Source organism: Adiantum capillus-veneris, chromosome 4, assembly GCF_014529385.1.
Source record: "Adiantum capillus-veneris isolate H3 chromosome 4, ASM1452938v2, whole genome shotgun sequence".
Classification (NCBI taxonomy): Eukaryota; Viridiplantae; Streptophyta; class Polypodiopsida; order Polypodiales; family Pteridaceae; genus Adiantum; species Adiantum capillus-veneris.
Window position 1 is genome coordinate 148,634,152 of NC_140934.1, and position 26,039 is coordinate 148,660,190.

The 26,039-nt window shown below is 47.1% G+C and overlaps 1 protein-coding gene across 3 annotated transcripts in view; it reads left to right on the top strand.

Moving 5' to 3' along the window:
• The first annotated feature begins 747 nt into the window (after positions 1 to 747).
• Positions 748 to 26,039, top strand: part of LOC147460140 (arginine--tRNA ligase, chloroplastic/mitochondrial-like) — an 83,594-nt gene continuing 58,302 nt past the window's right edge. The window contains exons 1-5 of one of the 3 annotated variants that reach the window (XM_086511251.1): positions 764 to 900; positions 1,599 to 1,741; positions 2,554 to 2,735; positions 3,195 to 3,334; positions 3,412 to 3,487. In XM_086511251.1, coding sequence (XP_086367377.1) covers positions 1,699 to 1,741; positions 2,554 to 2,735; positions 3,195 to 3,334; positions 3,412 to 3,487 — 441 coding nt within the window. In that variant the 5' untranslated portion in view covers positions 764 to 900; positions 1,599 to 1,698. Of the gene's footprint in view, positions 901 to 1,598; positions 1,742 to 2,553; positions 2,736 to 3,194; positions 3,335 to 3,411; positions 3,488 to 26,039 lie in introns of all 3 variants that reach the window. The other 2 variants (XM_086511252.1, XM_086511253.1) reach the window with 2 other exon arrangements.

Below are 26,039 nucleotides of genomic sequence, written 5' to 3' on the forward strand. Positions count from 1 at the left end.
AGGGGTCGCCTTCTAAAATGGAGTTGGAGAGTCGAACACGGACGCGCGAGAGGTATGACGCAGCGTGAACTGCTGTAGACCACAGCCACGGTCGCCCTCGACTGTCAACGACGTGAATATTAAAGTTTTAAAAAATATCTATAACAACCCCCCCCCCCCCCCCCCCCCCCCCCCCCCCCCTCGCTTGCGCCACTTCTGCAACTGCGTCTCTTCTGGAGTTCAACCTCTGCACCTCCTCTGCGTCTGCTTATCACCTTCACCTTATGTGCGGCCCCTGCTCTGCATGCAGCAGGCTGCATCGGCTCTGCCCATCCCCTCCTATCCCGCCTCCTCTTTGCGTGTCTGCTCCCCCCTGTGCGCCACCTTCTCCGTGATCCAATGCGAAGGGGATATTCTCTTCTAATGAGAGATTTTTTGATTTTACGCAAGCTGGTACCCCCTACTACCCCCTACTTGTTTCTAACTCTTATGGTTGAGGTCGATGATGAACTCTTGGTTGAGGTCGATGATGAACTCTACCAACACCTTATCAGAACATCCGTTATTGGCTTGCAACTAATCTGTGTAGACCTTCAAAATGAGGGAGAATTACTCTAAAGTTTTCAACCTGTCGTCGCCCTTTTGGTGCCAAAAAGCATGCGTGAGCTGCTTTTTGGCCATAACATTAAACGAACGCGTGGGGTAAATAAATTATTAAAGTTAAACCCAAGGATCTTGGCCGTGCGATTTGGGTCAGATCATGCCAAGCACATTGTGGAAAATGTTACAATTTTTCCGAGGTGAAAATTAAAGAAGACCGGGTGAGCCTTGAGGCACAATTTTCAGCCCTCACACTTCCAGTTAATACACTCCTGGTTGCTGTCGTTCCCGCCGCACCATTGCTGACCCGTGCTACAACAGGTAAGGAACTGTTGCTTCCCGGCTCACGCTCACACACACACACACACACACACACACACACACACACACACACGCACAGACAGAATCGTATATGCACACCGACAAACACGTACTTACATTTCCATCCACCATCGTTCCCTACTGCCAATTGTTGTTTGTACATTGTGCTCGTATGGCATCACTACTCGGAAACTCCAGAGGCCTGAAGTTTTGCAATGAAAGCAATGAGCATAGCAGGCATACACAACAGATTAGCCAGAATAGTGTTCTTAAATTCGTTTTTGAATCTTCAATCGTTGTCTCTGGCAAAATTTATCAACAGAGCATATCGCATCTGGTTTCAAAGATATGAACACGTATTTGTTTTTCAACTGGCTTTTCTATTGACTGTTAGATATGCCTCATGTTCTTAAGCATGAATTGTGCGCTGCCTAATCTTCAGTAGTTATAGGATTCTTTTGTACTCTACAAGACTTAAAAAACATGCACACTCTTGTTTTTGTTGTAAGCCATGTCGGACTTGTCTGTGGCTCTGCTGGTTGATGTTCTCGTTATTGGTCTTGGGTGAGTGTATGGGTTGTGAGGGGCTGCACATTTCGTATGACCTCTTTTCTCACATAGCAAAAGTGCTTCCATGAGTTCTTTCCATATTGAAAGGCTCATTCATTTCTCTTGACCCTTTTTCATCTTCTATGTAGGTTAGCTTATGGGTTGGAGCAAGTTTGCGCAAAGCAATTTCTCGTTGAATAGCATGGATAATTTTGCTCATTAAAGATTCTCCGTGCTTTCAGAGAAAGAATGGTTGATTATCTTAGTTTACTTGATGGACTCTCGAAACAAGGTGTTTGTGTCCTCTTTTTACTGGAAACCCTGTAGTAGACTGTCAAAGTGGATCAATCTCAGCTTTCATTGTAGTTTTGTCTGTAAGAAGGAACTCTGTTTCAAGTAAAGTATTGTCCATCTGGATGTTAATATTCCAAGGCACTTATTCTGACGTATAATATTCTCTTTTTACTTAGCATTGCCTGTGGATACTATGTGAGGATGTTTGAGTGCAATCAACCTGTATTGAAAGGCTTGAGTATTCAATCGTGAGCTTACAAGTGGGCTTATTTGTGGTTTCTGGAACTTGGAAGCTTTTCTCTGGAAGACGTTTTAAAGCGAGGACTGAGGAGCTGAATTTTTCAGCTTGTCGGATCAAAAGGCTGGATCATGTATGATTCATTGAGATGACAAGAATCAAACTGGCCATTACACCCCTTCATTCTTCAGGATGAGACTGCACATTACACCCCTGCACTCTTCTGGATGAGTCTGCACATCAATGGGAGGCTTACTACTATCATCTCCAGGAGAACAAGAATTTGAAAAAATCAGAGTCTTACATTCTAGTCAGCTGCACTAAGGAACTCATTGACAGTTGCATAATGAAGGCTGTTGTGGATTGCCTGCTTTTTTATTATGCTCCTGATTAGTCTTCTATCAAGATCAAGCTCCAGTTGCCCAATTTTAAGTGGTTAACTGCATAAGTCAAGTGTAAGAAGATGTTGTTCATAGCTTTTGTGCTTCTATATGTATAGACTGACTATGAAGGTTCCTTTAAATTCTTATATTAAGCGAGAAAAAGATGCTTAGTCAACTTTCTTTTCGCAGGAATCTCTGTCTCTGGAATTCAAAGTGCGGGCCTGCAACATCTTGCTTTGTGCAGGACTTGGCTAACCTTTCGCCGCATTTCACAGGTTCGCTTTTCAAAGAGGGCTGTGTTCTCTGGTCGAGGTTTGCAGGTACTGGCAGGTGATTCAGGCCCTGCTGAAGCCGCAATTGGGAAGGAAATGGTGGGCTGTTTCACTTGTGCAACAAAATATTTGAATGGGTGTGCCATGTTGAACTAGATCATGAATATATGTATTTAAGCCACTCGTGCTCATTGATTTTAATGTCTCAGAAATTCAACACACTTCAAAACTTTGAACTCCATAATCAGTTTTAGTTCATTCGCAATCTGTGCTCCATGAGACTTCTTTTCTTGGGCATTCGGACTCTAATAATTCCTCTCATTCACATTGCAATTCTTCACCTTTACTCTTACATCTGCACGGGGGATGCACTTATTCTATCTTACTCACATGCACGCACATGCATATGAGATCAAAGAGTATCAGTATCTTTTGTTAGTGCTTATGTTTTTTTTTTTTTTCGGGGGGGGGGGGGGGGGGGGCTAGCAAGCTTTCAAAGAGTGTAAAGAAAAAAAAGGGTAGATTGAATTATATCTTTCCTGCACTCTTGCGTTTCAGACAACGTCCGGCGGCTGTGTTCCTGCTCGCCAACAACTTGCCACTTTAGTGAAAGATGCATTGGGGTCATTATTTCCAGAAGATGCCGGAATGGAGCCATTGGTGGCAGCTTGCACGAACAAGTTTGGGGACTATCAATGGTTTGTTCTGCCTCTTTTCTGGGTGTGCTGTCCATTTTGTGCTATTTCTACTGATGCTCTATATCTTCCTGTTGCAGCAATAATGCAATGGGCATATGGTCCAAAATCAAAGGAAAGTCTTCAGAATTTAAAAGTCCAAATGCAGTTGGACAGGTGAATTTCAGTTCTTGTAGAACACCCCATTGCTTGAGTTGTATTTTTATTTGATTTAGGCGTTCTACTACTCACACAATATTAGTATCTAATGGTGTTCCATATGCTCCGAAACCTTAGGATAGGATGTATTTAGAAGGATTTTGGATTCTTTTCTATTGTAATTGGCATCTTCATATATTTTATCTTGGGGTATGTGCCATCAGGATGTTTAATTCAATAGTTGACCCTTGTGTGTGTGTGTATGAGAGAGAGAGAGAGAGAGAGAGAGAGAGAGAGAGAGAGAGAGAGAGAGAGAGAGAGAGAGAGAGAGAGAGAGAGAGAGAGAGAGAGAGATCCATGTGGTGGACCCTCGACATAGTGGATTGATTTTTCATTGTGAGGAGCGGCTCCCCACCTTAAGCAACCACTGAACTTTTAACTACGGTGGCCGCATAAGGTTTACAAAACCCCTCTCCTCTTCTGTCACTTCCGGAGGTGCCGCCTATCATCCATTAACATGAAGCCGTCAAGACCGTTGGAGAAGGTTGCTTGCGCAACTTTGCCTCCCACACCAGTCATCCTCCACCTGGCGCTGCAGACTCTGTGGTAGTTGTTTGAGCGTTTCTCCCTTTGTTGGTCCAGCTGCTCCGTCGATGCCCTGCTTGTTTCGTGTTTATTTTTCTTTTGCTCCTTTTTGGTGTCTTTCTTTGCCTTGTTTTCTAGTTGTTCTTGATTGTATCTTTCAGTCGTGTGCGTGCGTGCGTGAGAGAGAGAGAGAGAGAGAGAGAGAGAGAGAGAGAGAGAGAGAGAGAGAGAGAGAGAGAGAGAGAGAGAGAGAGAGAGAGAGAGAGAGAGAGAGAGAGAGAGAGAGAGAGAGAGAGAGAGAGAGAGAGAGAGAGAGAGAGAGAGAGAGAGAGAGAGAGAGAGAGAGAGAGAGAAATGAAATGAAATGTTATATTAACGTCTTCAAAAGGCCAAAATGACCTATGAGACCAATCAGTTACAAAATAGTGAATCTAATACCATGTCTGGGTACAAAAGAACTAGAAAAGAACTAGAAGTGGAACAAAATACTACTACTACTACTACAATCTAAAACTACGTGGGTGTAGCAGCTGATACAATAGGTACCCGGTAAACTGGATGTAACAGTGTGTGAAACAAAGATGGAAGAAATGGTGAGGATCCATCCTCATCTGCACTCTGGATGTCGAGAGAGTATGGCTCGAATCTTCTGTTGTAGTCTCCGTCGATGCTGTGTAGCTCCTCTCCTCAGTCGTGGTCGTCTGTATCTCTGTAGCTCCAATGCTCGGTCGATGAGAGTGCCAGTAGTGGTCGAATGAGTGTGGGACGAGCTCTGCAGTGGTGGCTGCTCCTCTGGCTGTCCCATATCTAGTGAAAAGAAATGTGTAATGTGTCTCTGGGACTGCCTCTCTCTAGCTCTCCCCAGTAAAGTGTCTCTACACCTGTGTAACTCAAGTAGATATAGTCCAAGACATCTCTGATCCTCATAACTCATGACCCTAGATAGAGGACCAAAACCCTCTCTGAATAAGCAGTGGAAACGCCCCCGTATCTCATAGAACACTGTGCAATGACATATGTAGTGCAACTCTGTCTCTGGCTCTCTCTGGCATAATCGGCATATCCTGCTGTCTGCTGGTATCCCTCTGAATCTACCAGTCTCAATCTCGAGCTGATGTGAGGATGTGCGTATCTGACCAATGGCACAACGCAAACCATGAGACATATGTGTGTCCATGTAGTTGGGTCGAATCACAAACCCATCTCCTGTGAGGTGGAGAAGATGCTCTCTATAGAAAGCCATCTTCGTGCTCAACTCCTGAGGTGGCTCTATCCATGTCCTCCTGGTGTCGAGTTGGATCAGGTCCTGACGAATGAGTCTAGTGATCTCCACCCGTGTAAGAGACAGCGAGGGTGCCTGAAGAGAATAATGGAAAGGGGGCAACCTGTCCATGGTGAAGCCATGCGTCTGAAACCATGAAGTCATCTGTGCATACAAGCATGAAGTGTCCCCCTGTAGAGCTAACTGTCTGGAAGACTCAAGGGCCAGTCTAGCATATCTGTCTCTAGTAGTATCCCATAGGCTGTGCACAAAGGACACTGATCTGGTAAGCGCCTCAATCTCCATGGAGGGGGCAGCTAGCTCTGCTCGAATGATCGCGTGAGGTACGGAGGCCTTGGCTCTAATCAATCGGGAGATCATAGATACCAAGGGCCTCTCCATACGTCTCCAACCATCCTGGCCTACAGAAGGTCCCCATACCTGTACCCCATACATCATAGCTGAGGCTACTAAAGTATCAAAGAGCCATAACTTTGTCCGAGGTTCCTGGAACTGAACCTGCGAACACATCCTCTCCAAGCCTCCCAAGGCCGCATAAGCTCTGGTCAGTCTAGTCTCTGCTGCTCTCCCCAAAGAAAACCTCGGCCCACTGAAGACTATCCCAAGGTAAGTGTATGCATCTGTATACTCCACAATCTCTTGACCATACGTGAAGGTCGGTGCCGATCTCCTGATCCACTGCGGTGTGGTGTTAAACACCATGACCTTGGTTTTACCAAGGTTTACAGACAATCCACTATCCTCTGCAAAACTGTGTAATGCATCCAACTGTCGCTGCATACCCTCTGGTGAGTTAGAGATCAAGACAATATCATCAGCATATAACAACAATGGGATCCACGTCCCTGCCAGCTGGGCACCTCTATCACCCTCTCTGTCAATGTAATCAGACACCTCATCAACATACATACCAAATAGAGTAGGAGACAATGGGCAACCCTGTTTCACCCCGATAGTGGAGTGAACTAAGTCAGATATCCCCTCTGGGGTGCGTACATGTCCCATCACTGATCTGTATAAAGCCATAATCCCCCAAATCAACACTGTGGGCACCCCCATCTCCTGCAGTCTGCGCATCAGTCGAGCTCTCGGTACCATGTCAAATGCTTTGCGGAAATCCACAAAGCTACAATAAATCCGTCTCCCATGTGACCTGCCCTCCTCAAAGATAGCTCTGAGTGTCAGAATATGGTCAAGAGTGGAGAAACCCCTCCTGAAACCTGCTTGTCCCTTTGCCCGTACACCCTCACCCTCTGCCCAGTTACTCAACTGTTGCTCAATAATGGATGCGTACAATCGTGCCAGTGTGTGTCCAACCATAATAGTGCGGTAATTTCCAGGCTCTGTAGGATCACCTGCCTTGAATATAGGCACAATAGTAGACAACCTCCAAGTCTCAGGTAATCCCTCACACATGGCACGATTGAACAACACTGCAAGAACCTCCATCAGCATATCCCTAGCATGTATAAAGTGTTCCGCTACTAGACCGTCATGATCGTAAGCCCTCCTGGTCCTCATCCTGTCAATGGCTCTCTTTACCATCTCAGTGGTAAAGAAGGTGCTCGTAGGTGGACATGGCTCTGTAGGATCTGGAAGGGGATCCTGCCCAGGAACCGTATATAACGATGTCGCATACTGGCCCCACACATCAGGAGAAGTAATCACTGGGGGAGGGGAGTGCTCATGGAAGAGTCGCCATGCCTCGCCTGAGTCTCTACTCAAGAACAACTGATACAAGTCTCGCTCCATCTGGGCCAGGTAAGCTCGTTTCTTCTTTCGCACAAGGCGCCGGAAAGCAATCCGCGACTGTCTGTAGGTGATGACTCCTAAATGAAGATCCCTCTGAAGCTGGGCTCTCATCTCTCTGCACTCCTCATCATACCAACTATTCTGGGGCATGCTCCCAGAATGTCGCCTTCGATCCGGTTGAGTGTGTGGGTATGCGTCTGATGCTGCATCATGTAGTGTCTCAGTCAGTAAAGTAGTGCACTCCTCTACTGAGAGGCCTGGAGCAACTGTGCATAGACGATCCCAGATCGCCTCTGTATAAACCGAGTCAGTCTCTGGTGTAAATGTATAACGGGTGTGTGACCTGCCTCCTGATATCTGGGCTGTACTAAACTGAAAAGATACAGACAGTGTCAAGAGAGCATGATCCACTGCTACGCCCACTGGTCTGGCTCCCACTGTGAAATCCTGAATACAAGGAATAAAGCTCGGCTGTGTCATAACATAGTCCACTGTACTGGCCCCATGTCTGTGTGGAAAGCATGTGAAGCCTGCTGCTCCAAGAAACCGTTGTAAGCCATTAAGTATGGCTAGCCCATGTGTAGTCGTCATCTCCGTGAGGTATCTCCCATACTCAGTCTGCTCTCTGTCATGTGAGCATCTGTCAAACCCCAGCTCACCCACATCCAACTCTCTAAGCATCTCATCTGAAGTGTCGTAGAAGACTGTCTGACAGTTGCCCGTTCGAGCATTGAAGTCTCCTAGGAGGATGATATCACCATCCCTAGAAAACTCCCATATATCATCATCTAGAATTGAGAAAGGCGACTGCCCTCTGGATACAGCATATACTGACGTACTGGGGGGAAGTAACATATAGCAATATATAGAAATCGACATGTGCCAGCTCTCAGCCTCACCCACATGTATCTAGCCTGATCATCTCTCCGTACAATATGTAGTAGTGGCTGTAGCTCCTCCCTAAACAACACCGCTACTCCTCCTGAACCTCTACTCCCATGCTCAGATCTCGTGACTGTTCTGTGGGCTGTCTCCCATTTGTATCCCACCACATGTGGCAACAGTTGGCCAGGGGCCTGGTGAGTCTCTGAAAAGAAAACAATGTCCTTGTCTCTGAAACTGTCCTCAAAGGCACCAACATCCAACCTCATAGACCCATTACAATTTCAAGTCGCCATCCTCAATGTGGTCCCATAGGTCTCGCACCGTCATGTAGAGCGCCGCTCTACAATCACCACCCGACCATCTCTGTAAAAGGCCATCTTCCCCTTCTCCCTTGCCGCTTGAATCTCGGGCATTACTTCTCTCATATGCGCAAGTTGTGAGAGAGTGAGGTCATCGCCTAAGAAAATACCTGTCTTCTTGAGAGTAGGTCTCTTCCTCAAGAATTCCTTCTTCTCGTCCAATGAAGGGAAGCGTAGTATGAGAGCTCTTTTCTTTGAAGATTCTCCGGGGCCCTCACTCTTCTTGCCCACTCTCCATGCCTTTGTGTGTGAAGGCTTCTCCACCCCCATCATTGATGTGAGGCTTGTGACCTCTTTTTCCACATTGTTTATGTCCTTGAGGCCGGTTACCCTCACATGTAGAGCCCGGATCCTCCTCCTTTGTTCCTCTTCGAGGGTCATGTTGATAAGAGTGGGTGTACAAGGAGCTTCCTTACCTTTCCCTTTCTTGGCAACCTCAATCCATTTTTCGGCCTCCTCTACTTTCTTTTGCGTTTCGGATATGACCGCGGCCCATGACTTCTCCTCCTCATTGATGTTGTCAATTTCTTCCCTCAAAGAGGGCTGAAATTCCCCCTCTTCAAGCCCATTTTTTGACCGTGTTTCCAACACTTCTTTGTGGAGGTCCAAAATGCTATTCTCCAACGTGGCGATCTTGTTGAGAAGATGATCCTTCTCGTCCTTCCACCTCTTCTCCTTTTCTTCATTTTCTCGGAGGAAAACGGTCTTCGCGTTCCTCCAATCTTCCATCTCTTTTCTCCATGCTTTCATTTCCAATTCAATGATGGAAATTCGTTTGGAGTGAAGCATATATTTGAGTTTGCTTGTTGCCATAGGTGAGGTTGGGGATGACATGAGAGAGAGAGAGAGAGAGAGAGAGAGAGAGAGAGAGAGAGAAGAGAGGATTGATGTTTCTAAAGTGCAGAAAATGCAGCAAACCCTAAAACGCAGATCTGTCCAGCAACCCCAAAAAAAAAAAAAAAAAAAAAAAAAGGTCGCGAACCCTAAAATACAGGTCGCGAGCCCTAAAAATAGGTCGCGAACCCTAAAATACAGCAGCAAACCCTAAACGAAAGCATGGTAAAGAGAGAGAGAGATGGCGTGATGAGAGAGAGAGAGAGAGAGAGAGAGAGAGAGAGAGAGAGAGAGAGAGAGAGAGAGAGAGCACTCATTTCAGGGAATCAGGAACTCGCACCAGAGAGAGAGAGAGAGAGAGAGAGAGAGAGAGAGAGAGAGAGAGAGAGAGAGAGACCATGGAGACCCTGGACATAGTGGATTGATTTTCCATTGTGACGAGTGGTTCGCCACCTTAAGCAACCACTGAACTTTTAACTACTGTGGTCGCTACCTTAAGCAACCACTGAACTTTTAACTACTGTGGTCGCTTAGGGTTTTTTTTTTTCCGAGAAAAAGATCCTTCTATTAGTTAATGAAAACTGCCCATACGGCTACAACCACCTCTGCAAGAGAGGGCTACAACAAAGTGAAAAAACAACATATGTATAATGAGGCTAAATCAAGAGATGGGAGGAGGGAAGAGCCACACAGGTGGACGATAGTGCCATCTGAGCACACCCTGGACTATAGTGTAGAAAGGCCCAGGGCGCCAGAGTCGAAGGAAAGCCTCGCGGCGCTCCCGCATGCGGTTGGAGCTGCCCTATAGTCCCTCAAGCTGTTCTCTGAGAGTATGGATCAGCTCTAGCCAAAAGTCACGAACAGTCTCTGCTGGTGGCACAGGGCGAGCCTCAAAGATGCGGAAACAGCGGGCCCGCCAGATGATCCCAAGTGTCAGGCCACTGATGAGCCAACACTCCTCTCCCTCACTGCACCACTCTTGTGGAGTAAGCTCTGTAGAGCAGGCTGGAGTGTAGGTCGCCCCTCCTGCATCACTATCATCCTGTTGGTGGAAGATAGCTCAAACTGAAGTGCCTGGCCTGTGAGGTGGACCAAGCCACTGCCCCCCAAGTGTACTGTCAAGCCGTGGAGAGAGCAGCATCAGCTGAAGAACTCGTAGCCATACCTGCTGGGCCGAGGGATAGTCCCAAAGACAGTGACGCCGACTCTCCACCAAATGGTCACAAGCTGCACATGCGGCCGAGAGACCATTATGCACTAGCCAGCTCCCTACTTGCAGTAGCTCTGTGTGCGACCAGCCACTGAAACAAGGTGACTCGCCTCGGCTGTCTGGAGTCCCACAACCTCTCCCAAAAGGCTGCCAAGTACCCGACTGTGAGACCCTCCTGCGAATGACGTGCTGCAGCGGGACGGGCCTCTCTTTGTGCTGCTAGTATATGACGTCCCAATCGAACAGTGTACTGAAAGAACGGGATTCCTGGGTGGTCTGCAGAAGAGAAGGGGTCCCTCCATAGCCACTCACCAGGATCCCATTGTACTCGTGCCAGTGGACAACACTCCCAAGCCCACAGCCTCCAGTGTCCAGTCTCAAGAGCTGCTGGGTCAGGGTGTATGACGCAAGTCCTCCCATAGATGCCCACTACTCGGATCCTTTGAAAACAACACTCTGCTACCTGCGGGGCCTCTACTGCAACTTGTTGTAGTCGTCCCCCACCTTGAAGCTCGAAGAACAGGGTTGGGACAGTGTCACAAAGTGATGATGTGGCGGACAGCAAAAACCCTAATTTTTGCCAGAAACCCTAATTTCCGAAAATCGCGGAGGCTTTTTTTTTTTTTGGAAAATCATGAGCGACGCGAATTTTGCTTCTTTTAAAAAAAAAAGAGAAAAAGACTCTAAGAGAGAGAGAGAGAGAACTGATGCTTTTTATTTTAAAAGCTTTTAGGGCTCTGCTTTTGGGCATCCCTTGTAACCTTTAAATTAGTGGTCAGGGCCTCACTTCTCAGAGCATCTGGACGCAGAGTCTGAGAGTAAAACCCTAACCGCTCTCTTGTACTTTGATGATTGATTAATACAAAAAAAATACCGAAAGGGGCGCCAGTCTTTGGGGCCAATATCTCTAGGCATGGAACTCCGCCGGGCCAATGCAAATCTATTGTGTTCCGTGAATTGTTTTGAAGTGGTTATTTGGTGCTGTTGCGATTGATTCTTGACTTGGAGTGTCCAAGTCTGTTACAGTGGTATCAGAGCACGGCCGATTTCTCTTCTACGGGAAATCCGATCCCCAAATTTTTTTTCCGCGGCACCTATGGCTTCAGGCAATGATCAGTTGACTCCCTCTGCATCTGGAGATGCGGGCTAGGATCACAACGAAGATTCAGACAGAGAGTATGGCCCGCCTCGGCCTACTCAGGCGGAGCAGAGAGAGATGGAGCGTCGTCAATTGATTGGCGATGCAACAAAGATGATGCTCAATTTTGTCGAGGACCCAAAGATGGCAAAATATATGAACCAGACCTCTTTGGAAGAGGTATAGATGGAGTGGCAGAGAACCACAACACCACTCCCGAAACCCGCTCTCAAGAAACCTTGTGCCTCCAAGAAATATACGGAGAAGGAACTGGAGAACGTGGTTGATGCACGGATTGCTCAGCTTTTTGACGCGCAAAAGAAAGCCAAAAAGCACGAAGAAAAGCAGAAGAAAAGCACTGACTTCCCGGGATATTTGGGTCGTCGGTCAACATTTGACAAGGCAAAGAAACAGAAGAAACGTGTTCGATTTGAAGGAGTACCCAGTTCTTCTTCTTCTTCTTCTGACAGTTCTTCTAGCTCTTCAGATTCGAGCGAAGAAGGCAGAAAAGGTAAAAAGCGAAGCAAGAAACAAAGCTTCGGAAAGGGCAAGAAGAAGGCTACATCTCGCCCAGAGACTGACAGTTCTAATGAGGACTTGTCTACAGACAGCTCAGATTCGGATCATGGAAACTTTTATTGGAACAAGAAGAATTTTACAAAGCCAACCAGTATGACTTTCTCGAAGATGAAAGCAAGAAAGTCCGAGAGTTTAAGGAAGGTGGCCACTCGATCAAGTTGGATACTTTTCAGGATACTCAGATGCTTCGAAGGCTTTGTCTTGGAAAAGGGTCTTGTCCAGCCTAGTACTTCACCGTATTGCTCTCCAATGTTGTTGGTTTTGAAGAAAGACGGATCTTGGAGAATGTGCATCGATTATAGCACTCTCAACGAAATCACCATCAAGAACAGATTTCCGATTCCTAGGATCGATGATATACTCGACAAGTTACAGGGATCCTCGTGCTTTAGCAAGATTGACTTGAAGAGTGGATATCATCAGATCAGGATAGCGCCAGGAGATGTCTACAAGACTGCTTTTCGGACGACTTTTGGGTTATTTGAGTTTTTGGTGATGCCTTTTGGCTTAACCAATGCTCCTGCGACATTTAATCGGATGATGGACATGATTTTTCGAGAGTACAGGCTATTTGCTGGCACTTTCTTTGACGACATCACTGTTTTCTCCAAGAATGAGGTAGAACACAAAGATCATCTGCTTCAAGTCTTTCAGGCATTACGAGATCACACGTTAGTGATTAATGCAAAGAAAAGTGAATTTTTCCTACCAGAGATACACTTTTTGGGACACATTGTGTCAGCACAGCAAGAGTGCAAATGGATCCGGCCAAGATAGAGACTATTCGTGATTGGCCCGATTTGAGGAATGTCCATGAAGTTAGAAGCTTCTTGGGACTGTGTTCTTACTACAGGCGGTTCATACGAAAGTTTGCTGAGGTTGCTTCCTCTTTGCATACCTTGACACAAAAAGGAGTACCTTTTTCGTGGGGACCCACAGAGGTGACTGCCTTTCGGATATTGAAAGAGAAATTGACTACTGGACCTATTTTGACTTTGTCGGACTTGCAGAAGTCATTTGAAGTATATTGTGATGCTTGTGGTCGTAGTCTGGGTGCGGTCTTGATGCAAGAAGGCCATGTCATAGCTTACGAGAGCCGTTTGATCTCTAGGCCGGAGATGACAGCACAAATCTATGAGAAAGAGCTCTTGGCGGTTATCCACGCTCTTACTCAGTGGCAGCATTACCTACTCGGAGCGGATTTTACTGTCTTTACAGACCATCAGAGTTTGCGCTACTTCTTGTCACAGAAGTAGCTTTCGGAAAAGCAGATGCGGTGCGCGAACATCTTGTCACAGTTCCACTTCCAGATTGTCCATGTGCAGGGACAGAAGAATGTGGTGGCAGATGCTTTGTCTCGGAAACCGTTGGTTCTAACTATTTCCGCGATATATCATAGGAGCTTCGAGGATATGGTCGAACAGTATGCCACAGATACAGATTTTGCAGATATTTTCACACGGATATGGGATGGGGAGACAGTAGCTGGATACTCCCTTCGGGAAGGCTACTTGATGAAAAAGACTATGTTGTGCGTTACACAGCCGTTGAGGGATAAGGTTATGACTGAATGCCACTGTCCACCTTTTACGGGTCACCGCGGCATTGCTACCACCATGAAAGGGGTAGAGAGATATTTCTTTTGGTGGAGACTCAAAAAGGATGTGGAAGAGTTTGTGCGCAATTGCTTGGTATGCCAGAAGGTCAAGTTTGACAGGCATAAGGCACAGGGATTGTTACAGCCTTTACCCGTACCCACCCACCCCTGGGAAAGTATTGCAATGGATTTCATTTTTGATCTCCCGAGAACACAGAATGATCACGATGATTTTCCGATTACATGGCACGTCTGAGACGATTCTCTCTGACAGAGACCCCAGGTTTATGAGTTGGTTTTGGAAGGCAATTTGAGAGAACATTGGCACGCAGTTGCAGTTCTCGTCATCGTTCCACTTGCAGATTGACGGGCAATTTGAGATTTGCCAATTTAGTGATTTTAGATTTATTGAACTCTTGTATCTTGGATGAGAAGACTCAATGGGAAAAGAACTTACCTTTGGTGGAATTGGCCTACAATAACATGATACACTCTTCGACGGGGAAGACGCCATGTGAGATTGTTTAAAGTGCTGCGAAGGTTCCATCCTTCCTGAGCACGAAAGATTAGATATTTGAAGCGGATGAATATTCGCGAGATTTGGATACGGCTTTTGCCAAGGTTCGCGAGACTTTGCAGGAGTCTCAAGAACGACAGAAAAAGGTAGCGGATCGCCATCGTCGCGTCTTGAAATGAAGGAGGATGATTGGGTGCTCTTATGTTTTGAGAAGGCCCGCCTACGAAAGAAAAAGGGAAAGGAGAGGCTTTTTCCAAAGCTTAGTATGCGATACTACGGACCTTTCCAGATCACTGACAAGATAAATGATGTCTCCTTCCGATTGAAACTGCCATATACTTGGAGGATTCATAATGCATTGCATGTGAGTCTCTTGAACCCTGTTAAGGGTGATGTGCCGCCTGATGATGGGGAGCCTGATGAGCAACCCGAAGTGGAAGAAAACGAGGAAGTCCTTGTTCCTGAACAGGTTTTGGCACATAACGATACGAAGAAAGGGAAAGTCCGAAGGCGGGTTCTTGGTTAAGTTCAAGAACTTTCGCGAAGTGGATGGAGGAGGAGGATACTCCTCGGATTGTGAAACTTTACCTCGATGTTTTTGTTTAGCATAGTCTACTCCAAACGGAACCCAGAATTCAGCTTGGCCGGAGATCTGGTGCAGTGGGATGCACAAGAGGGGAGTCACTTCACTCCCTTGTCAACAGATGCCTTGATTTTGATACTAAAGTCACTGATGTCTCTTTGAGCTTCAGGGACACTGAGAGCTGACAGTATTTTGCTGGGCGACTTTATGAAATGGAATTCATGATTATGATACTGATTTGTTCTTGACTTCTTGTGAGTGCAGGAACTGATAGCCGAAATGACTGCAGCATTTTGGTCTGATTGATCTCGAATAGACATGGTTGCAATAGGGGTTAGTCAATCGGACATCGATGAGGTCCCGATTGGACCTAGATGTGATTGCTAGCTACATTGCCGATAAATCATGGTCTAAGATCCGAATGAATGTTGAATGTCATGTGATGTCCTGTGATGTCGTGTGATGTGTATGTCGATTTCGTACATGTGCTAGATGTGTGTTCCTAGTACGTAGGTACTAACAGTCAGTGTCTGCTAAGACGGTTTATGGCTTTTGTCGGTTTTGCAGGCGTAATCGCGATCGATTACAATGCTTTCAAGAGGGGGGTATGTCACAAAGTGATGATGTGGCGGACAACAGAAACCCTAATTTCTGCCAGAAACCCTAAAATTCTTGCAAGCCCTAATTTTTGCCAGAAAGCCTAATTTTCGGAAATCGCGGAGGCTTTATTTTTTTTAATTTTTTTTTGGGAAAATGACGAGCGATACGAATTTTGCTTTTTTTTTTAAATAAAAAAAAGAGAAAAAGACTCTCTAAGAGAGAGAGAGAACTGATGCTTTTTATTTTAAAAGCTTTTGGGGCTCTGCTTTTGGGTATCCCTTGTAACCTTTAAATTAGTGGTGAGGGCCTCACTTCTCAGAGCATCCGGACGGAGAGTCTGAGAGTGAAACCCTAACCGCTCTCTTGTACTTTGATGATTGATTAATACAAAAAGAAATACCGAAAGGGGCGCCAGTCTTTGGGGCCAATATCTCTAGGCACGGAACTCCGCCGGGCCACTGCAAATCTATTGTGTTCTGTGAATTGTTTTGAAGTGGTTATTTGGTGCTGTCGCGGTTGATTCTTGACTTGGAGTGTCCAAGTCTGTTACAGACAGTCTTTGAGCAGGCCCTGACTGAGATGAGAACCTCCAGTCGTGTGAAGGCTCCCATCCGAGAAAGCCACTGTCTTTCTCCAGTTGATCAGTGCGTCTGTAACGTGACACATCCCAACCCTATGTGTCCGTGGACAAGCTACACCATAACAGGGTTTTCGTCAAGTCCAGTCAAGTTAGATTAGAAGTGATCTGGCACTTTTGTGAGTCTATTTGTAGACCGTGCATGTCCAGTCACTTAGAGTAGATGCATATCCTTTGGTTGCATAAGCATTTCCATAAGATTCCATCAGAGTCAGTTTGGGGATTTTTCAGATGACTTTATCCCATTTTTTCCTATTTTTGACATTTTTCACTTATTTATTAAGTGACTTTTGTTGGGTACTCAGTAGGGCAAATTGGGTAAGTTAATTTATAAGCAAACCCAAGTTAGCACAAATTGGCAGATGAGCAAAGACACAGCAGGCTTCCCCAAGCAACAGGTGTCCCACCCTCTCTCAACAGAACCCTCTCCATTCCCTTGGCGAGGCCACTCCCACAAGGCCAGAGTTTTCATCATAGACAATCTCTCCCTCCCTGGCGTTTCCAAGATCTGCCATCGCCCAATCTACTGGCTGTCACGAGCCAGTGGCAATTCCATTTTTGTTTATTTTCTCTTTCTTTGGGGAATTTCGTTTGTTTTACCTTTTGGAAACACCCCTCTGGAAATCCAACTGCGCTACATTGCATAGCTAGTGTGGAATTGTTGAGAGAGAGTCCAGGCCTGAGGGCTAAAGAGCACTAAGGTTGGACAAGGACTATGGTTAGCCAAAGTGGGGTCATCGGCTAGCCAAAGCGGAATCCTTTGCTACATACGCTACATTTCAGTTCTGGGTGTGGCTGCAGTGTACAAAGAGGGTCAGATGACCTAGCAGAATGTAATGGCAAAAACTCCTAAATTTTAGGGATTGCTATTTTTGGACGGCAAAATGTCTTCGCGTCATTAGGTGCAGTTTGACATGGGGATCATTTTGTTACTCTGTGGCCAAGTCAACAGAGGTTGCAAGTGAGATATTTTTAGACCCTCGAGCGGGAAAATGCACAAATGAGTGACACTTGGCACTCTGAGGCAAGTTTACTACTTAAAGAGAAGGCAAAAACGTGATTTTCAGCTGTGAGCTCGTTTTTGAGTGTTGTCCAAGGTGGGAGAGCTTCAATGGAGTGCTTGCTTACCCTCTATGTGCAGTGAGGTGCAGGATGTCATGACCTGCATACCTCTCACTGCTCTCTCTCTCTCTCTCCTATGGCAGTATGTTATGCCCCTCTAGTGGGCTTTTCAATTGACCAATGTACAATTGTGTGGGTTCATGCGCGATTGCCGAGGCAAGAGCCTCTTGCACAGGTACTGGATTAGCTAGCGGCTAATCCCCCGCAGGTACAGGTGATTCGGAGATGTTCCACGTGTGAAATCTCGTCCGATTAAAAGGGCAAGTAGCCCTACAAGTGCGGGAGCTCGAGGACTTGCCAGGGATGCGACTTGCACGCCAAACGGAGCCCGAAACAGTGAATTACAGCCTGCTGTGTATTTTTGCAGGTTTAGGGTTTCGGCCCTAAACGGACCCTAATACCCCCAGGAGGTTCGGGGACGCAAGGGGACCGTTGTACAGGTGATCTGGCGCATTTTCAGGGCAGAAAACAGAGAATTCAGCGTGCTGCAGATTCTCGCCAGGTTTGCAAAGTGTCCGTATGCGTCGGGAAAGTCATCTAATGCGTGGGGATACTGATCGTGAAGGGTCGTAGTACAGTTATGTTGCCGAAATCGGGCCAGAACAGAAGAAATTCAGTCCAGATTGTGCGGGGCAGCTTGTAGGGAACCACAACTTTTATCCCTCTTTTAAAGAATAAAGAAATATCGAAAGGGGCGCCTATTTAGGGGCCAATCTAGTGTCTGACTCGCATACAGATGCATTCTAGCATCTGTATCCCATTCCCCTCTCTTGTGTCATTATAGCACAGGTAGAATAGACGACTAATAATGGGTGAAAGCTAAATCAAGGTTTGAAGTAAAGGCTACCGTCCTTTTTGAAGTTAACAGGCCGGTTACATGGTTCCATCGACGGGATTAAATCACTTTTTTCTCAAAAAGTGAGCCTTGGTCAGTTTGGGTTAAAGACACAGAGAGAGTTTGGGATGACCTTGAAAACACAGAGAGTTTGAAAGTAGATCGAGTGGATTTACAGGTGAGAAAGGCTACGAGAGTCTTTCTTTGGATACAGGTGAGAAAGGCTACGAGTCTTTCTTTGGATTTACAGGTGAGAGAGGCTACGAGAGTCTTCTTTGGATACAGGTGAGAAAGGCTACGAGTCTTTCTTTGGATACAGGATGGATGGCAACAAGGAAGAGGGTTCCTCTTCAGAGGATAGACAGCCTATTCCAACTGCACATGAAATTGGCGAGAGTTCAGGCCAAGCAGAGAAAGCTTTGCAAGTTGTTACTGCTGTGACCATGTTCAAGCAATTGATGGAGAATCCAAGATTTATGGAGTTCATACAATCTTCATCAATAGCACATCAAGTTCAAGGCAGTTTTAGCATGCCAGGAACAGCGTTTAGGGGTATGCAATGCATGGTGCCCAACCCCATGTATGCAAACATTGGTTTGCACCCGCACCCAGGATTTCAGGGCACACAAGGTCAGTTTAGGGTGTCACAAGGCAACTTGGGTATGGCTGGTTTTTCAATCCCATCAGTGAATATGACACCTGAACATCAACATGTTACTGGTCAGGGAGTACAGATGGCTCCCACAGGGGTACCCATTATGCAAACTGTCTCTTTTGACAATTTGGAGTCGATGGATAAGCTAAAGCCATACAAAGAAGATGATCAGTGAGTCCATTGACACATTCAATGGCTTTGATGAGAGGTCAAAGGTTTTCTCTTTCCTCGAACAGTTTGACAAAGCATTTGTTGGAAGGAGCATTTAAAGTCAGGAAAGCTGCCACTTTTCTGGAAAAACATGCAAGTCAGTGGTGGAATACACTGTTGTTACAAGGACAGACTCCTTCCACTTGGAATGATTTCATACAGGTACCGAATTAGCTAAAGGCTAATTCAAAAGAGGTACAGGATGATTTAACAAGATTTCTTGCGAGAAATCTCGTGTAAATCAAAGGGCAAGTAGTCCTACTGATGCAGAAGATCAAAGGCTACGAATTGGTTCGATTGGCACGCAAAACAGAGCCCGAAAGAAGAAAATACAGCTTGCTGTAATTTTCTGCAGATTTAGGGTTTTGACCCTATTTGATGCCTTTTTGTCCCAAGAGCTTCGGGGAAGCTAGAGGACAGTAGTACAAGTGATCTGGAGCATTTAGGAGCTAAAAACAAAGAATTCAACGTGCTGAATTTTCAGGACAGGTTTGCAAAAGTGCTCTATTATGCGTGGATAATCACTTGGATATGTGGATTTTTGGTTGTGAAGGTTTCTAGTACAGTTATGTTGCCAAAATTGGGTCAAAAAGAGAATTCTCAGTCCAATAACAGTGACAGCATAAGGGTAGATCACAGGTTAATCTCCAAAGATCAAGATGAAGAGCAGAGAAAGATTGTTTTCGATGCTCAGTATGCAAATCAGTGATATTGCATAAAGGCTGAAATTGCCTGAGAGTTGGAAGATTCACAATGCGTTTCACGTGAGTCTTCTCAGACCCTATGTGGGTGATGTGCCAGCTGAAGATCAGCCGGCAGTCGAGGAACTGGACGAGATCTTGGTCCCGGAACAGATTTTGGCACATAAAGAAAGAAAAGAAAAGGCAAGGTTGCAAGGTGCTGTTTGGTAAAGTTCAAAAGCTATTCACCTCTGGATGTCAAGTGGATAAAAAAAGTGAACTTGCAGAGTCAAAAGTATGGGAACTTAAAACCTTGGTTTGCAACCTACCTTGATCCCTTGAGATTCAGAGCTACATGGATTGTCAGTGTGACAATGGCTTCTGAAAGAAATGATGTACATGTTACTTACAGTGAGCTCAAATGAAGTGCATGTTACATGAATGCTAGAGCTGTGCAGATTGTCAGTTTGGCAATTGCTCTTATGGAATGTCCAAAAGTTTGGTTAGTGCTATAGAAGTAAGTATTTCTTGTCAGTTTGTCAAGGATACAGTAATTGCTTCTATTAAAGGGTTTATGTGTAACTGCATTCTTAAACTGTCGGTTTGGGTATGCTCGAAAGTGTTACTGGATCCAACATGTACTAAAAGACAGTGGCAAAATGCGTCGCTACCATTTTGTCATTGGAAAGTTAATGACTCAAAGCAATGGCAGAGTGCGAAGCTACCTCTATGTCATTGGGACAGGGTTCACGCGTAAGCAATACATGTGTCGACCAGGTATTTAATACACCAGGGTTGACAATGAGCATGTATGTGTCGTACATGTGTCGACGAGGTGTTGAATACACCTGAGTGCTGATTGTAAGCATGTACGACATAGGTGCAAACGAGGACGTTTGAGATTTCAAGAGGGGGGTATGTCACCAGCCAGTGGCAATTCCATTTTTGTTTATTTTCTCTTTCTTTGTGGAATTTCGTTTGTTTTACCTTTTGGAAACATCCCTTTGGAAATCTAACTGCCCTACATTGCATAGCCAGTGTGGAACTGTTCAGAGAGAGTCCGGGCCTGAGGGCTAAAGAGCACTAAGGTTGGACAAGGACTATGGTTAGCCAAAGTGGGGTCATTGGCCAGCCAAAGCGGAATCCTTTGCTACATAGGCTACATTTCAGTTCTGGGTGTGGTTGCGGTGTACGAAGAGGGTCAGATGACTTAGAAGAATGTAATGGCAGAAACTCCTAAATTTTAGGGATTGCTATTTTTGGACGGCAAAATGTCTTTGCGTCGTTATGTGCAGTTTGACATGGGGATCATTTTGTTACTCTGTGGCCAAGTCAATAGAGGTTGCAGGTGAGATATTTTTAGACCCGAGCGTCTAAAGCGGGAAAGTGCACAAATGAGTGACACTTGGCACTCTGAGGCAAGTTTACTACTTAAAGAGAAGGCAAAAACGTGATTTTCAGCTGTGAGCTCGTTTTTGAGTGTTGTCCAGGTGGGAGAGCTTCAATGGAGTGCTTGGTTACCCTTTATGTACAGTGAGGTGCAGGATGTCATGACCTGCATACCTCTCACTGCTCTCTCTCTCTCTCTCTCTCTCTCTCTCTCTCTCTCTCTCCCCTATGGCAGTATGTTATGCCCCTCTAGTGGGCTTTTCAATTGACCAATGTACAATTGTGTGGGTTCATGCGCGATTGCCGAGGCAAGAGCCTCTTGCACAGGTACTGGATTAGCCGCTTAGGTACATGTGATTCGGAGATGTTTCACGTGCGAAATCTCGTCCGATTCAAAGGGCAGGTAGCCCTACAGGTGCAGGAGCTCGAGGACTTGCTACGGATGCGACGGGCACGCGAAACGAGCCCGAAACAGTGAATTACAGCCTGCTGTGTATTTTTGCAGGTTTAGGGTTTCAGCCCTAAACGGACCCTAATACCCCCAGGAGGTTTGGGGACGCGAGGGGACCGCTTACAGGTGATCTGGCGCATTTTCAGGGCAGAAAACAGAGAATTCAGTGTGCTGCAGATTCTCGCCAGGTTTTGTAAAGTGTCCGTATGCGTCGGGAAAGTCATCTAATGCGTGGGGATACTGATCGTGAAGGGTCGTAGTACAGTTATGCTGCCGAAATCAGGCGAGAACAGAAGAAATTCAGCCCAAATTGTGCGGGGCTGCTTGTAGGGAACCACACCTTTTATTCCCTCTTTTAAAGAATAAAGAAATACTGAAAGGGGCGCCTATTTAGGGGCCACTCTAGTGTCCGACTCGCATACAGATGCATTCTAGCATTACAGATGCATTCTAGCATCTGTATCCCATTCCCCTCTCTTGTGTCATTATAGCACAGGTAGAATAGACGACCAATAGTGGGTGAAAGCTAAATCAAGGTTTGAAGTAAAGTCTACCGCCTTTTTTGAAGTTAACAGGTGGGTAAGACTGGCTGTCCTAGCATTTCCTCCCATGCAGAGATCGCCATCCAATAGTGAAGACTAGCGTTTTTCATCTTGGTGACATCAACGTTTTTGGCCTCCACTAACGTCAGACACACCTCAGCCAAATCAGCGTTTTCATCAAGCAACGTGCAGCAGATGACCATGGCCGGGTAAGGAGTTCTTAAGCACTTGAAAACCTGCAATTTTCAGCAAGAAACCCTCTGCTGTCCCAGCGTTTTTCAGCAAGGAAATTCCATCCAAAAACACAGCCAAAGAGCAGAGGACAACAACGTTTTTCATAACCTTTTCAACCCCGACAAAAACAATCATTTTCAGCCATTAACACAGCGAGAAACAGTCATTTTCAGCCACCAAGAAAGTCACAGATTTCAGCCTAAGTCGTCGTCGTCATCACCGTCGTCGTCATTGGCATAGTCCCATTGCATTCGCATTGTACGCTTTTGTGCAATCGAGTAGACCACTCTCGCCGACGAGAGTGGGGCCTTCGGAGGAGGGTTTTACAACCTCTCGGTGTCGTATCTCTTCTCTCTCCTTCTCTCAGTCTCATTCACTTGCACGCACAATCCACTCACTTTGTTCGTGACCACAATACTCTACAGACAGAAAGCTCTCTCTTTCCCTAAGAACTAAAAGGAACCTTGAGCAGTAAAGATCACTAATCTTGAGAAAATACAACATTTATTCCGCTGCACCTTACAACGTCCGATGCACAACAGAAAGTCTCCAAAGCCTGCTCACATCTGTGAAGGTTGGCCTCGTGGCCATCTAAGTACAAGGCTGAGTCGTCGGCAAACTCAGCGTCCAGTAGCTCATCTCCCGGAATAGGGAGTGCTAAGCTCCGTAGACCAACCTGCTGTGACACCAAAAAACCTACTCATCGCCTCTGCACAGAACAGAAAGAGGAAGGGGGCAAGAGGACAGCCCTGTCTGACCGAGCGTGTAAGCATGAAGCGCTCACCTCTACCTCCTGCCAAAAGTACCTGATTGTGAGCCTGTCTGTACAAGGCTGACACGCCTCTTACCCAAGCATCTGAGAAGCCCATCCTGCGTAGAGTGCCCTATAGAAAGTCCCAGTCAACTCTGTCGTATGCCTTCTCAAATTCGAGAAGAAGAATCAGGAGGTCCTCACCACGGAGCCGTGCCAGGGTAGAAGCCTCCCAAAAAGTAAAGATGTTGTCAAGGATACTGCGTTCCTTGACAAAACCTGTCTGGGTCCCATGTATAAGGCTCTCTAAAAGTGGTTGAATCCTCAAGCTCAGAGCCTTGGCAAGAATTTCGTAGGCTTAGTTGAGATGGTGATGGGGCGCTGCTGTCGAATCTCATCCAAGGAGCCACCCTCCTTGGGAATGAGGTAGATCAGGCCCTCACTCTCATGTTGTTAGGTGTCACTCCTGTGTGCAAAATGTACTGAAAAGCACCACAGAGATCTGGGCCAAGCAAGTCCTTGTACTCTAAGAAAAAGCTGGGAGTCAACCCATCCTCACCTGGACAACTACCACGGGGAAGGGCCCTAAGAGCCCTGTGCAGCTCCTTAAGCTGAAGCGGCATCTCTAGCCTCTGACGCATCTCCTCAGTCACAAGACAAGGCATCTGTGCCCAAACCTGCTCCCTGCATGCATCCTGCTGCTCTGATTGAGGCTCTGCAGACAGTAACTTACGATAGAAGTCAATAGAGCAACTGCACGCATATCCTCGGGCTCACAAGCAACTGACCCGTCGGGCCTCCTCAACTGACTGACCTTGGCATGCGAGTGCCGAGGTCCCACTGTCTCAAAGAAAGCACCAGTCACTCTGTTGCCCACCTGAGTCCACTGAGATGCCTGTCACTGGAAAGCAAACTCATGTTGCCTCTCCTCTGTGCTAGCAAGCTCCTGTCGAGCCCGTTGTAAGTGCTCCTCCAACCAAGGACTGTCTGGATGCTGCTCCTGCATCCTCTGTAATGAAGCAATGCCCCGTTTGAGACGTTGCTCCGCCTCTCTCGCTGCAGCCCGGCGAGCCAGAGACTCCCGAAGAAAAAAATGGCTAATCTGAGCTAGGCCTGAGGCCACTCTGTTAGCAGGAGAATCTTGCCTGTCCATGCCCTGTGTCCAGAGAGCCTCTACCCTCTCTCTGAGTGCTGAGTCCAACAAGACCCTCTCTGGGATGCGAAGCATCGTGCTCCCATTTCTCTGCCTGTCTGCCACTGTGAGGATCATTGGTACATGGTCCGAGAAGGAGGTCCTTGCCAGAATGCCCATTGATCCTCCCAAGTCACTGAAGTGGTCACTAGTGTAGAAGCGATCTATCCGCGATAGATTCACTCCTCCCACTCTGCGGTTCGATCGAGAGAAGGCAAGATTGTATGGGGGCCTCACAAAACCAGAGTGCTGCCATGTATCCAAGACCCTCAGAGTCATACAAAACCTCTCCCAAGCTCTAAACTCGACTCCATGCACAATAGCATGCCATGGCTGCCACCAATCTTGTCAGAAGGGTCCTCCAACATGTTGAAGTCCCCTCCTATGCACCAATGATCTGCCTGCAGCAGAGACTCAACAATCTGTGACCAAAACTCTGCACGAGCACTCGCCACATTGGGCGCATAGATGTTCAGGAAACCCACTAGGCCACCCTGAACCTGCATAGTAATCCACTGAGCCCTGCCTGGCACAATAATCCCTCTGCCCACAATGGCCTGCTGCATTGAGTCCGCAATAGTCATACATACCCCACCTTGGATGCCTCCAGGTCCAAAAGCAGCTTACCAAAAAGTATCATATCGTCCACGCAAAAGCTGACCACATCGCCGAATGCGGCTCTCACATAGATGGTGCTCATGAAGCATAAGGAGATCAATCTCTCCTCTCACAAGGCAACGCTGAAGCTCCTGACGCAATCGGCCCTGCTGATGCTGAAAGTGGGGCCCACCTAGTCCCTGCACGTTCCATGAGACGATCTTCATGGGGAGCGAGAGAGAACAGATGCTGTCGCAGCAGCTAGACGGGCTATCTTCGAGGCTGGCTTGGATGGGGAGTAATCCGCATCCGAGCGTCTTCTAGATAGGCGTGACTGCAATGAGTACCTAGTCCAAGCCCAAGAAGAGCGAGCCGTGCGTAAAGCAACCTCCTCTGTCCAGGAGTCCTCATGAATTTATACATAGCATGGCAGACACTGTGTATCAGCAAAGAAGTAAACCACCAAGTGCCTACATCCTGTTGAGTCTGGGGGTGTCACCGCAAACTTGGCCAATGGCCACAAAGTCTGTAGCATGTTTGTAACTCCTAGTTCTCCCATGTGGTGAGAGAACTCTAGGACCTGTGTATGCAACCATCCCAACAGTGAGTCGAGAGTCCACTCTGTCTGGGCCTTGCCGCAAAGGGGGAAGGAGAAACCAACTGTCGAGTCCAAGGCCTCTGTCCCCCTAGCGGCAAGGAACAGAGCATGGACCCTGAAGCAGGCTGCCTCATGGTTTGTTGAGGGATCGTCGAGAAAACGAGTGAAGCCGTAGTCGAAGAAGTCCCAACGGTGCCGGATGTCATTGCTCGTCAGACCACGAGGGATAGCTGCAAGAAAAGATGTCTGCACCTGCAGAGGGGGCCGTAAGAAAGGCTGACCCTCTCTCTCTAGGCGACTCGTGGCAAAGGCGCTGCCAAGAGATCTCCTAGCTGCCGGAGAAGGCCTTGCCTCCTGGGTCGACTGTGGAACTAGAGTAGGAGGGGGGGGAGAAGGAGCTGGGGGAAGCGGTGGAGAAGAGGGGCGGGAGGGGGCGACAGAGGTAGAGGGGCGAGGTGAAGAGGCGGCGAGAGCAGAAGGCGGGGGGGAGGATGAGGAAGAGGGGGGGAACTCTAGGGGGGGAGAGGCTATCGAGGGTGAAGGTGGAGGGGGGGCTGGAGCAGGGACCTCCTCCTGCTCAAGAGGACCAAAGCGGTTCCCCGTGGGAACCCAATGCTGCTGAGTAGGTGGCTGAGCGCCACTCTGAGTGCCAGGCTGACGTTGTGGCCCCTGTCGTCGTCTACCACGGGCCTGCTGCCATCCCTCCTCCGTTGGAGCCCCAGGCTCGGAGGGTGGCTCTGCATGTGTGCGTTGTGT